General features: G+C 40.1%; 1 protein-coding gene across 1 annotated transcript; it reads left to right on the forward strand.

The window, feature by feature from the left end:
- The first annotated feature begins 404 nt into the window (after positions 1-404).
- LOC100389691 (protein FAM177B) lies at positions 405-13,925 on the forward strand. Its single transcript, XM_054251791.2, has 5 exons — positions 405-1,172; positions 4,890-5,087; positions 5,384-5,450; positions 8,387-8,484; positions 8,837-13,925. Exons 2-5 carry the CDS (start codon positions 4,905-4,907, stop codon positions 8,972-8,974), a joined length of 486 nt encoding a protein of 161 aa, XP_054107766.1. The 5' UTR covers positions 405-1,172; positions 4,890-4,904; the 3' UTR covers positions 8,975-13,925.
- The last annotated feature ends 596 nt before the right edge of the window (positions 13,926-14,521 follow it).

Here is a 14,521-nt window from a genome sequence, read left to right on the forward strand (position 1 = left end):
TCTAGATAAATGAAAATGGAAAGAATTCTAGAAAATTTTAAAGTGTTATATACTTAAAATAGTATATTTACTTATTGAAGTTAAATGCCAAGATGTAGAACTAATGTGTTATTTTCTTGGTACAGATTATAATGCTTTAACTCTTTTCAGTGAAGGAGTTAATCAGAATGAAATGATTAGTATATAGATGTAATCAGAAAAATATTAAATGAAGGATAGTCATTTCTAAAGCAGGAAATAAAGACAATTCAAGTTTGCTATTTTTCCAATCTGTTATATACCTCCTCCCACCCATTAACATTAACTAAATGTATGATTCATTTGTTAAACAAATACTGAGTTCCAGCTATGTGTAATGCATTGTACGGGCAGAAGATATAGCAGTGAACATAGAGGTAAAAACCTTCCCACTCTGCCAAGGGGCGGGACAGGAAGGAAAGGGAAGACAGAGACGTGGAATATGGAGTATTCAGTGTTGGTAAGTGCTAAGGAGAAGAAATGAAACAGGAGGTAAGATGCAAAGGGCCGTGGTGAAGGCAATGGGAGGTTTCCTTGAAAGAGGAGCTCAGCGTAGTCTCCATTTGAGTTAAAGACTGGAAATGAGCAATGAACAGTCTGGAAAGAAAGACTAATAGAGCAGCCAGTACAGAGCTCTCTGCAGAGAGAGAGGGAGGACCTGTGTGGTCAAGGAGTTGCAGTAAGAAGGCTGGTGTGGTTAGAGTGATGGTCAGTCGGCGAAGAGTAGTACAAGATGGCATCATAAAGCTCAGGGGTTGAATATACAGCCTTGTAGGCCATTGTGAGGACTTCAGCTTTTACACTAGGTGAGACGAGAACCCACTGGCGAGTTTTAAGCAGAGAAATAACATGATCTGACTTAGGATTTAACAATTCTGCCTCCTTTTCGAGTGTAGACTGGAGGGGGCGAATTAGGAGGCCGCTGCAATAATCTAGGTGAAAGACGATGGCAACGGTGAGAGATGACAGACCAGGGTGGTGGCAGTGGAGTCATGAAAGTGTGATTCCAGAAACCTCCAAGAGAATTTCCTGGCAGATGTGATGTGAGGAGTGATTAAAGAAGAACCAGGAATGACTTTAATGTTGTTGGCCTGAGCAACTGGAAGAATAGAGTTGCCGTTTATTGAGATGAGAAGGCTGCCAGAAGAGGAGAGGTAAGTGTGTGAGTATGTGCGTGTTGCGGGGATGGAGTGAGAGTTGCACCGAAAGCATGAGCAAAGATACAGACACACCAGGATTGAGATGTCAAGCGGGTAGTTGATTTGTGAGATTCAGGGAAAAAGTCCGACCTGGAGAATATGAATGTTGCAGTCACCTGTGTGTGCATAGTATTTAAAGCCATAGGGCCAAAGGAGATCATCAAGAAAGCAGATAGAAAAGAGAAGAGGTCCAGTCACTGGGCCCTGGGCTAATACAGTATTCAAAAGGTCAGAGAGATTGTATGTTCTGTTAATTACATTATATGCTTGGGTACTATCCTTTATATTTGGGGTTAAGAAACAGCGGGGTGTGGTGACTCATGCCTGTAATCCCAGCACTTTGGGGGGCTGAGGCAGGAGGATTGCTTGACCCCAGAAGTTCAAGAACAGCCTGGACAAAAATAGGGAAACCCCACCTCTACAAAAACTACAAAAAAAAAAAAAAAAAGCCGGGTGTAGTGGCACACGCCTATGGGAGGTGAAGGTTGAAGTCAACAGATCACACCCAGTGCACCCCATCCTGGGCAAAAGCAAGATCATGTCTAAAAAAAAGAAAAAAAAGAAACTGAAGCTAAAATATCACTTACAAAATATCCACATCTAAGTGTGAAGCTGGCAGTGTTCCCAAGGTTTTTGTAAATAAGTTGATTCCAACCTGTTCACTATCGAGATCCCTCTGTGAGACACGCACTGATTATAAACATGAAGTTTGCATAGCATATTCTAAAATGCCCATTAGGTGGCAGAAAAACATTCAGTAAACCAACGGTGAGCCAGCTAGTGCTCGCTCTTGTGCTGGTTCATGCTTTCTCCACTCCCCTCTAGCCTCTCAGAGAGCCCTCTGAACTTAAACACGTGTATGTCTGTTAATGTACAACACTATAATCAAGAAGTACAGAGACTGGTCTTTTCTTCAGAGAGCCAACAGATATCATCAGTCTGTAAGATAATACAGGAGGTGAGCCAGGTGTACAGGGGATGAAGATGTGCTTATGTTTCATTAGGTTTGGAAATGTATGAATTGGACAGTCTTAAGAGGGGTAAATTGACTCTAATGACACTATTAGGCCTAATTTCTAAACTTTTGATATTTAAGCTTTTTAGCTTGGGGCAGGGTGAAGAAGCGTTCAGAAAGTAGAAAGCAAGAAAGCCCCTTGGAAAAAAAAAAGGCAAGGTGTCCTGCAACTAGCCTGATGTTTAAGCTTTCTGCAATAAACCCAATCACTCAATCACAAGTCTTTTTCTGTTTCGGTTTCAAAGTTTCTTCTTGTCCCACTCTCTTTAGGGCATTGGTCCCCAAACTTGCCTGAACACTGGGATGACCTGGGCAGCTTCAAAAAAATAACTAGTGCCTGAGTTCCACCCACAGAGATTGTGATTTAAGTGGCCTGAGGTGTGGCCTGTCTTAGAAATTATTTAAAAGACCCCCAGATGATTCTCATAACAAAATAATTTTGAGAGCCACTGGGCTTAGCTAATGTTGGATGTGTAAATATAGACCTTCCCACAACTCAAACATGTTCCACCCTGTTAGCCATGCGAGAGAACACTCCACGGCAGCATACCCAAGCGCTCTGCATGGCCTCAGCCTACAGAACCCTTAACTCTTAACTTTATCATCTATTGAATAATCCCTAACATCAAAATTTGTACTACTTTCAACACCAAACGTAGCTAATGAAAGAAAAATACAGAGGGATTATGTAAGTTACTATTTGAAAATGTTTTAATTTTCTCTTGCCTGTTATAGAGTGTGCTTTGTTTCTTAGGGCACTGATAATATTTATTTGTGAAATAGTATTATGCTTCACATATTGTTGGTCTTACATACCAAATTAAAATGGGCTTTTTTTTTTTTTTTTTTTTGCTGCTCTTTGGAATCAGAAATTAAATGGTAATACCTATCTACTTCTTACTAAGGCTTTTCTGTGATACACCATCACTAAGTCAGGGAAAACCATGTGTAATATTCAGAAGTCCCTGGAGCAGGGCAGATATCACATCACCTTGCTGTGGATGACAAATGTAACCTTTGGCAAGTCTTTTGCAACTCTGACTTTTGACAAAGGCATTAAGCTTAGCATTGTAGCAATAAGATTTGGTGATTTATTTGTGTGTGTGTGTATATATATATATATATATTCATTCATGTTTGCATTGCCCATAAAATATTTTTTAAATTTGATCTGCTACTCTTCATTTTAATGGATGGCTGATAATCCATTTGCATTTATTATGATTATTGACTTACTTGGAATTATTGCTAATATTTTATTCAGTGTTTCTTTTGATCATGATTTTTCTTTACTGTTGCTTCTTTCTTGCCTTCCATCAGAGTGTTTTTCTTTTTTATTTTCTTCCACTGGTTTTGAAGCTACACATTCTAATTCCATTATTTGTCTAGTTACTTTTCAATTGTTAACCTGCATACTTAGCAACCTATCTTATCCAGCCTATCCCAAAACAATACTTGAAGTCAACTCATATTTTTTTATTATCCAATACTTAGAACTCTATTTTGTCTTTATACTGTCCCCACCAAAATAGTGTTTTTAAAAGTCAATACTTCCTGACATTTCTCATCCTATTTACTAATTTTTTAGCATACATTTATTGCATTTTTTTTCTTTTGAGATAGAGTCTCACTGGGAGGATTGCTTGAACCCAGGAGGTGGAGGTTGTGGTGAGTTGAGATTGTGCCACTGCGCTCCAGCCTGAGCAACAGAGTAAGACTCTGTCTCAAAAAACAAACAAACAAAAACAAAAACAAAAAAATAGGCTGGGCGCGGTGGCTCACACCTGTAATCCCAGCACTTCGGGAGGCCGAGGTGGGTGGATTACTTGACATCAGGAGTTTGAGAACAGCCTGGCCAACATGGTGAAACCCCATCTCTACTAAAATAACAAAAAATTAGCCAGGCATGGTGGCAGGTGCCTGTAATCCCAGCTACTCAGGAGGCTAAGGCAGGAGAATCACTTGAACCCAGGAGGCAGAGGTTGCAGTGAGCTAAGATCACACCATTGCACTCCAGCCCTGGTAACAAGAACTAAACTCCATTTCAAAAAAAAAATTCTTTTTAAGCCATGACAATGGGTATGTCATAATATCTCATTATGATTTTAATTTACATTTCCCTAATGACTAATGAGATTAGTCATCTGTAAATCTTTGGTAAAATCTCTACTCAAATATTTTGACCATATTGTAATTGAATTGTTTACCTTTTACCTAGTGAACTGTAATCATTCTTTACATGTTCTGAAAGTAAGTCTTTTACCAAATATATACTTTGCACATGTTTTCTCCTCTCTGTGAAGTCTATATGCAACCATTTCCTACACTGCTTCTCAATATTTACTGAAATAAGTGAGAAACTTCTGCAAGGCAGTGACTCCTTCCTACTAAAAATTGTGGGTTTTAAAATTAACAAAAGGTAAGAAACCCTGTTGACACTTTTGTTTGAAGACTGAAAGTTCACATGTTCACTACTTATCAAATTGCCTCCATTTTGGTAGAGAACACAACAGTCCTTTCTTGGATTTGAAGAATGGAAGAGGTCACAAGTGTGATTACCTTTGAAATCTCTGTCTTTACTAGCCATTGAAGATAACTAGATAACTCTCAGCTGTGGGTCACTTGCCCTACAAGGTACCCTGTTTTTAATTTTCTAGTTGTTTTGTTTCATTATGGAGATAGACGGTTTTCAGCAGTTAGACCTAGAGAAGAGTGTGCCTTCCGAAAAGACTACTCCTAGAAGGATTATCCATTTTGTTGACGGAGACATCATGAAAGAATATAGCACAGAGGAAGAGGAGGAAGAAGAAAAAGAGGAACAAGAGGAGCAGAGCATAAATTCAACACTTGACCCTGTAAGCTTAGTATGTCAATATTAGGGAACATGGTGGGGGAGGTGGTAAATGAATGAGAGATTGAGCCAGATCAAGTTTATAGAAAAAACAGCTTTAAACTAAGTCCTTGGTCTCCTTTTTTGTTTTCTAGATCCATGTGTAGGCAACTTATAATTTTAATCATCTTAGTCTCTTCATCTGTGAGAGAGCAAATGGAACATACTACATACAGAGAGCATTTTGAAATCTCTACATTAAAACAAATCTGCAGTCACCATTCTTATTAATTACTCTATGCTGATTTCTCCTTTTTGCAGTCTAAACTTTCTTGGGGGCCCTACCTACGATTTTGGGCAGGACGAATAGCAAGCACCTCATTTTCTAGTAAGTATTGCTAAGGTTATTTTTTTTTTGTCCTCAATAGATATAAATATTGATAGGCCCTCAGAGTTATGTGGACTTCCAATTGTGTGAGCCACTCCATTGCATCCTGAAGAAGCGAGATCTGGGCTGGGCTTTAATTTCCAAAGGCACAGAACCTCACATCCTGAGGCTGACCCTTCATCCTTTACCAACTCTCATCAGGAAATTCTTTCTTATCTCGACCCAAATTTTATCTACTTTAAAGTTCCTACTTTTCTTTCTTAGAACCATACCAAACTAGGCTAGATGCCTTTTTCATAGGCCCAGAGTTTCAAATATTGGAGAATAATAATCAGTCCTCCCTTAGTTGACTCTTCATCTGAATAAACTTCCAAGTTTAAAACAATAATTATTGCCTGGGTGTGGTGGCTCATGCCTGTAATCCCAGCACTTTGGGAGGCCGAGGCAGGTGGATCACGAGGTCAAGAGATCAAGACCATCCTGGCCAACATGGTGAAACCCCATCTCTACTAAAAATACAAAAATTAGCTGGGTGTGGTGTCTCACACCTGTAGTCCCAGCTACTCAGAAGGCTGAGGCAGAATAATCGCTTGAACCATGGAGGCGGAAGTTGCAGTGAGCCAAGATTGTGCCACTGCACTCCAGCCTGGTGACAGAGCAAGACTCCATCTCAAAAAAATATATATATATTGTATGACACAGTTCTAAGTTTCTACTTCCCTCATCATAATCGTTTTATTATAAACATGAACTTTATTGATCCCTCCTAGAGCCATAATGACTGGGCTAAGTGAATATTTATAACAAAATACTAAATCGTATTTTGTTTTACTTTCACCAATTTTCTTTAAGACATAGTTGACAACATCCAATTACTAATTTCCTTCTAACTTGCACATCTTGTGAATACGATAGAAAGGCAAACTATTTTAAGAATCTGAGAAAATATAAAATGTATTCATAGCTCTTAGAAAGTGATCTTCATTCATTCATTCATTTAAAAAATATGTACTGTCTACTATATGCTCAGCACTGTGCTGGACCCTGGGACACAAAGATGAATGACAGTCTCTGCTTTCAAGGGGCTCAGTATTCAGTGAATCATGTAGATCAGCAAACATGCTCGTAATTATAAGTTGTTTTCACCATTGCCAGGGTAGGAGTGCACAGGGACTATGACCTGGAAGACTCAGGCACGCTGACATATGGAGGAGACACCTTCGGAGAGCTATGACAGTGTGGCTGGCTAAGGTTAGCTTGAGGACCACGACCGTGACCAGGGAGTCTTTAAATTACAGTAAAAAGTAAAGAAGAGGTGATTTAGTCAGGTGATTTAGTCAGATAATATGAACCTTCAAGCAATAAATGCATTTACACAAGCACAGAGGGTTAGTGATTCAGAAGTTACACTGAAAATCACAGTCAATACTAACCCTACCCTGACTGCAATATGTTAACAGAAAAAAATGCCGTCTTCCAGAAAGCTCTACACTTCAGTTAAGGCAAAAGGGTTTAAAAAGATATGTTTCGGGCCGGGAGCAGTGGCTCATGTCTGTAATCCCAGCACTTTGGGAGTCCGAGGCAGACAGATCATGAGGTCAAGAGTTTGAGACCATCTTGGCCAACACAGTGAAACCCCATCTCTACTAAAAACATAAAAATGCCTGTGCCTGTAATCCCAGCTACTTGGGAAGCTGAGACAGGAGAATCGCTTGAACCCAGGAGGCAGAGGTAGCAGTGAGCCGAGGTTGCGCCACTGCACTCCAGCCTGGTGACAGAGCGAGACTCTGTCTCAAACAAACAAACAAAACAAAAAAGGGGATATGTTTCAGATGGAGGGAATCAGAGAAGATTAGGTCATGTAAAAGAAGCAAAACTCAATATGGGATTGAGAGTATGGAGAAGAGTGATTGCATGTTGAGTTTTGATTTGAGATTGCAGAGATAGGATGCATGGCGAGCCTGGATTTCTTGTGAGTTCCAAACAGAGCTGCAGTGAAAAAATGCTCCTGACCAGAGCTTCAAGGTCGCAGTAGAGGCATAAAGATGCTAGCAGTCAGGACTATGGTCTCTCTACACAGAGATTTTGTTTGAATGGAGTTGAAACCCAGATGACACTGGTAATTAATTTTTTCAATTTAAAATTCTAGTAGGTCATAAACAGGAAAGCTCCCTAAGATTTATTTTAATATTTTTTTAAAAACTTATCTACTACAAATATACAGAACAAAGAGATAGCATATTTTTGAAAAGATAAGACATATTAAAAATAGCATCCTTTTGATGCCCTATGTGAGTGATATCCCAAGAGGCAGAATGAATCAAAGGAATCAGAAAGTTCTATAATTGGGGCAGAAGAGAAGGCTGTCAGAAATCCTCTAATTTTAAAGGAAAACATTTCTAGGGGTCATCTTCAGGAACCACTCATTATTCATGCTACACCTTTATCCCTGCCTCTGACAATCCCAGTGCTGAGCCTGCAGGCAACCTTGCTACCGAAGGCAGACAAGGAAGGCCTTGAACGACTTCTGAGGAGTCTGTCTGGATGCATGGAGGAATTCCTGATGTGGGTCTTGGTAACACTGGGTTGAGTTCGGGTTTAATAGAAATGTAAGCCAGTACACACGGGGTTAATGTTAATGAGCAGTACCTGTTCTGGTTGCTCAGGACCCATGCTGTACCTGATGTTAAAATATATTGAATATCTCTCCTGATATATACATCTGGAAAAAATAGTTTATATATAATCCCATATAAAGATAGAAGATTTGACAAATTTCCTTTGAATCCTAGAATTTTTGAGAGGCCAAGGCAATTGAAATCTTTTATCTGGCTTCAAGTTAAGTATATTAAGAGATCACTTGCAGAGTAGTTTAAACTCGGCCCTCAGCTTTAGTTATTAATTCCGTTTAACCAAGTGCTCATTCTTTCTTTTAGCATGTGAATTCCTTGGTGGAAGGTTTGCTCTCTTCTTCGGTCTTACTCAACCTAAATATCAGTATGTGTTAAATGAGTACTACAGGATACAAAACAAGGTATGTGACCCTCTGATGGGGACAAGGGGCCTGAGATAGGAATATTGGTTGCTCCAACTTTAGGTCAGTATAGAAAATTATTTTTTCCAGTGGTAATCATGTACTACAATTTCACCAAACTCCCATAGTCAGCCTGACTTATTTTTCTAGTTCTTCTCACCTCGGGACACTTCTTCATATTTGCCTCACTCCCGTGAAGTTAGGGTGTCATGAGCTGTGTTGTATAAGAAGGTAGTTGGGGATGAAGGCTGAGATTGCTTAAAGTAGAAGCTTCTTACATGGGCATCTGCACAATAAGGGGGTTCAGAGGTCTTTGTTTGTACAAACATTTCCTTATTTCTCTCCAAATCAGAAACGTGACAACAAAAGTGAAGGGAATGGATCAAAGGCCCAGGCAGCTGAGGTTCCTAATGAAAAGTGTCATTTGGAGGCTGGGGACCGAGAGTATGGGACCATACAACAGGATGCAGCAGAAGCCATTCCTCAGTGAAGCATGTCATCCAGGGAGGGTCTGGTGACAGAGCCCAGCTCAGGATGGCAGCAAAGACTATAGTTTCCCTGGATCTCTGTTCCTTGGCCATTGGTTACCATAGCAACAGCACCACAGGTAGCACTTCTGAACCAGATCTGATCCTAATCTCCATGTGACTTAGTCTCAAGCATCCAGGAATTACAAGCAATAATGAGTGTAATTTTGGACACTTTCTCAGTATAATTTTAATGTGCAAGCCAACCCATCTCAACTCCACCCCAGTGATACAAGTCTCATGAGTACTGACATTTGCACAGTAGAATAAATACCTTAAAGGAACTGTGGGACTGGGAGTTTTGGGCTGAAATTCTGTCATGGGACTAGGGTACAGTAAAGAAGCTCTATCCCTGAGAAGAAAATCTGGGCACTGCAAAATCTAAATAACTCCCCGTTCAGGGTTTGCATAGGTGTGTACTTCCAAACAACCATCCTGGCTTAGTTGGGGATCGTTTTACAATGAGTAAACATTGCTAATAGCTCTGTTACAAGTTCATTATCAAGGTCTCTAAGAATTAGGTACGTCCCTCCAAATTAAAATAACCGATGAATAATCTAAGCTCTAGAAAAAATATTTTAATAGATTATTTTCTTATTCATTTGTGAATGGAGCAATTTTCAAAACCTGAAAAGATTGAACATGGAAATCATTGTTAGATAACACAGGGTGTGCTGGCCAGAGTAACTGTGACACATTAATGCTAAAAAACAAAAAACACAGGCCTTGCAGTAATCAGACACAAGCTGCAGTTTCCCTTCTCCCATTTACTAGTTGTGTGATTTGAGGTGTCCAGCGTTCTGAGCTCCAGTCTCCTTTGTAAAATATGGGTGACTTCACTTGCTCCTCATGGGTTATTGTTAAACAGAATTATGAGAAATAGTAATTTATTGTTGTTTTCAGCTTTGGAGTGGTTTGTTATGCAGCCATATATAACTGAAATTATGCTCTAAGAGAAGAGGAAGTTGGAATTAATTTAATATGAAATCAAAGACAGAAGTCGGTCTGGAGCATAAGATGTTGTTAGTTAACTATAGTAGGATGAGTAGATAATGTCAAACAAAGAAACCTCCAAAATCTTGGTGTCCCAAAACAACAAATTTTATTTCTCGTGAGAAGTCCACTGTCAGTTTAGGTGGCTTCCCGGACAGGTGTTCTCCATGCGATAGCTCAGTGTTGGATGCTTCTTTGATCTTATGTTTCCTCCATACTGTGATGTGCTCTCGGAGGTGCTGGAAAAGGAACAGCATGGAGAGTTAAGTGCTGGCAATTAATATCTCCACTAAGAATGAATGAATCATGTCACCTCTGTGTATGTTTCTTTCACCAAAACAAGTCACATGGCTATAATTAATTTTACAGGAGTCTGAGCCTTCTAAGATAGCGGAGAAAAGGAAACACTTTCTTCTAATGGCATAGGAGATAAATAACAAGCTCAAGAGTCAATATGATATTGATTTAATCTCAGCTCTGCTGCCCTGTGCCAGTAGCCCTGTGCAAGTTACTCAACTTCTCATGGTTCTCATCTATAAAACAGGTTTGATATAGGAAGCAAATATAATTTGAACCAGCTTTATGCAACAAAAAAAGAATTTTGGGGGAAGTGCACTGAGTTATCAAATGGACCCCAAAGGTAGATTAGTTTCAATAGGATCTGAACAATGTGACAAGCAAGCACCCAGCAGGTACTCGGTCCATCTCTCATCCTTCTTCCACATGAGGAAGATGCTCACTCTATAGCTCTTCATAACTCTTCTGTTCAAGTGACTGATACACTAGTCTTTAGGCACCATTTCAAAGTATAGTGGAAATAGAATCTGCTTTGCTCCTTTTTGTCAAGTATCGCCCTCTAATTCAATCAGCTGTGGCCAGGGAGATGGAGCCCCATAGTAGCAACACAGTTATGGGACCTATTTCTGGGTAAGGATGGTTCTCAGGAAAAGGAAATTGAAGTGAGCTAGGTAGGTACCCCATGACTCTTCCATGTTAAAATTGAGGAAAAGTATGTAAAGCATGTGGCTCTAATTAGGTGCTTAAGTCATAGTATCAATTACAATTATTAATATTTATGATTATTTATGATGGTTAATTCTATGTGTCAACTTGACTGGACCACAGGATGCCCAGATTAAACATTACTTCTGGGTGTGTCTGTGGGGGTGTTTCTGGATGACCTTAGCATTTGAATTGTTGGGTTCAGTAGGTGGATTGCCTTCCCACTGAGACTGAGCATCATTCAATCCACTGAGGGCTTGAATAGAACAAAAGGCCAAGAAAGGAGGAGGAATTTGTTCCTTTTTTCTGTCTCACTGCTTGAGCGTGGATATCTTATCTCATCTTCTCCTGCCCATGGATGGGATTTACTACATTGGCTTCTCTGGTTCTTAGGCCTTTGAACTCAAACTGATTTACATCACTGGCTTTTCTGGGTCTCCCATTGGCGAATGGCAGATTGTGGGACTTCTCATCCACCATAATCATAATACATTCAATTCCTCATAATAAATCTCATTGTATCTATCTATCCAATTATCTATCTACCTATGTCTCTATACATCTATCCTATTGGTTCTGTTTCACTGGAGAACCCTGACCAGTATAATATTAAATGAGAATCCTGGTTCCATGGATTCTGAATGGCTTGTCCCCACTGAAGAGTCAGTCTTAGTTCTTCATCTGACATGTTCTGTTAGTCGAGTTTTAGGGTAAAGTAAATCTGAAGGTTTAATCATTTTGCAGAAGAAGTGACCAAGTCTAGCAGTTAAGCATTGGTTACTTCAGTCTCAGGTGTCCAATCATACTAGAAATCTGTACCTAATTTACTATTTTGCTTAGAATAGCACTAGTAATGCACTGTTTTTGACTTTTCCACTTTTCTAAAAAATTATCCACTTCTTGAATACCCACTAATTGATGATTCTCAGGAACTATGCAGGCATTTCCCTTTCAGACACCCCTCTCTCTCACGAGAGAAAGAGGGCTGCTCTCCTTTCTCTTTCTTTCGCCTTTTAAACCTCTGCTCCTGTGGCTCACAACTGTAATCCCAGCACTTTGGGAGGCCGAGGTGGATCATGAGTTCAGAAGCTCGAGACCAGCCTGGCCAACATGGTGAACTCCCATCTCTACTAAAAATACAAAAATTAGCTGGCCATGGTTGCACATGCCTGTAGTCCCAGCTACTCAGAAAGCTGAGGCAAGAGAATTGCTTGAACCTGGGAGGCAGAGGTTGCAGTGAGCCAAGATCACACTACAGCATTCCAGCCTGGTGGAGCAAGACTCTGTCTTAAAAAATTTTAAAATAAAATAAAAATAAACCTCTGCTCCTAAACTCAAAAAGAAGAAGAGCTAGGCAAAACAAAGTGTGACATTCAAATTGAAGAAGTGGATTTTTATCTAGCAAATATTAACTCTCAATTTAATTTTATTTTCCACTAAGAGAAAAGATTCTCTTATGGTCAGTGATCACATGCAAATCAATTGAATCTTAAGCAAAATATAGTAAAGAAGACAAATGGAACCAATACCCAGATCTTATCCTGTTCCTGCAGGATAACAATAATGTTCCTTTAATATTAATTTGTTTCCTTTAATATTAAAATTAATTCATTTATTTAATATTAGCTGGACATCTATGCACCAGGGTTTTTTTGTTTTAGTTTTTATATAGGTATTATCAACCACACAGACAAAAATCTCTATCTGCTTGTTGTCCTTGAATTCCCAATAGCTAAATTATTAGGACATTCGGTCTTCATGTGGCCAGCCTCTTAGATGGTCCTCAACGATCTCCACCACCTGCTATTCATACCTTAAGCAGTTCCTTCTCACACTGCACCAGGGTGATTTATATAACCAATAGAATATGGCAGAAGTAATGATATGCCACTCCAGAGATTTTTTTTTTTCTTGAGACAAAGTCTCACTCTGTTGACCAGGCTGGAGTTCAGTGGCACGATCTTGGCTCGCTGCAACTGCCACCTCCCGGGCTCAAGTGATTCTCCTCCCTCAGCCTAAAAGACATCCTAGTAGCTGGGACTGCAGGTGCCCGCCACTGCATCCTGCTAAATTTTGTATTTTTAGTAGAGATGGGGTTTCACCATATTGGCCAGGCTGATCTTGAAGTCCTGACCTTGTATCTGCCTGCCTCGGCTTCCCAAGTGCTGGGATTACAGGTGTAAGCCACCATGCAAGGCCCAGAGATTGTTATAAAAGATACTATGGCTTCTGTCTTAATCTTTCTCACTACTTTTCTCTTGGATCATTCACTCTGAAGGAAGGCATCTGCCATGTTATGAGGACACTGAGCCAGTGCAGCAGACTGAATATGTTCCCCCGCAAATTCATATGTTGAAACCCTAATCCCAGTGTGATGATTTTGGAGGTGGGGCCTTTGGGAGGTAATTAGGTCATGAGGGTGCAGCCCTCAGGTATGAGATTAGTGCCCTCATAAGAAAGACCAGAGAGCTAATTGGCTGTCTTTCGGCGTGATTATACAAAGAGAAGTCAGCAGTCTGCAACCCAGAAGATGTGCCCTCTCCAGAACCTGATGATGCTGACATTCTTATCTCAGACTTCCAGTCTCCAGAGCTGTGAGAAATTTCTGTTGTTTACAAACTACCTAGTCTACAGTATTCTGTTACAGCAGCCTGAACTGATTAAGACTTGAAGAGTTCCTCGTGCTAAGGAACTTTTGTCTCCAGTGAACAACCTTGGAGGAACTTGAGGCCTGCCTACAAGCACGTGAGCATGCTCAGAAGATTGCCTTCCTCCAGCTGCAGAGGATTGCAGCTCCAGCCAACAGCTTGCTTGCAACCTCATGACAGACCCTGAGCCAGAATCTCCCAGCTAAGCCACTTCTGGATTCCTGACTCATTGAGAATATGAAATAAATGTTTACTGTTTTAAGCTACTAAATTTTATGGTAATTTGTTATAGTGCAATGGATAACTACTGCAGTTTTTATTCATAAATATTCCTAAGGATTCCTAAGGATAAACTAATCCAAGAACTACAATGCACCCGGAAGAAGTACAGGAATTTTGCCTTACTCCCTCAAGGCTAGATGGAACTCACTGAGCTGTATCAGATATACTTCCTGCCCTACTGTGCTGGGGCCTAACTAGGCCGTCATCACCTGCAAGTTGAATCTGGCTATTCCATTTGCCATCACTGCCAGTTCCGATATTTGCCACCTGCTGATTCACCCAAAGGGGTTTTCAATATCCCAGGGAAAGCACTTCTCTGAAATATTAGTCATGAGCACCCCAAAGCAAAAAAGTTTAGGTTCCCAGAAAGTACAGCTTTTTAGCAATCAGCTCTTTTACTCAGCTATCCATAACCATTTTCCCCAAAGCACAATCACAATGTCAAGTTGACTCAGTAGGAAGATGTATTAGTTCATTCTTGCACTGCTATTAAGAAATACCTGAGACTGAGTAATTTATAAAGAAAGGAAGTTTAATTGGCTCATCATTCTGCAGGCTGCACAGAAAGCATGGCAGCATCTGCTT

This window comes from Callithrix jacchus, chromosome 8 (genome assembly GCF_049354715.1).
Source record: "Callithrix jacchus isolate 240 chromosome 8, calJac240_pri, whole genome shotgun sequence".
Lineage (NCBI taxonomy): Eukaryota > Metazoa > Chordata > Mammalia > Primates > Cebidae > Callithrix > Callithrix jacchus.

Bases quoted from the DNA above. Each gene is read 5' to 3' on its own strand.
- LOC100389691 (XM_054251791.2), top strand. From the start codon at position 4,905: ATGGAGATAGACGGTTTTCAGCAGTTAGACCTAGAGAAGAGTGTGCCT. The intron at 5,088-5,383 runs GTAAGCTTAGTA...TCCTTTTTGCAG, and splicing joins TAAATTCAACACTTGACCCT to TCTAAACTTTCTTGGGGGCC. The intron at 5,451-8,386 runs GTAAGTATTGCT...TCTTTCTTTTAG, and splicing joins AGCAAGCACCTCATTTTCTA to CATGTGAATTCCTTGGTGGA.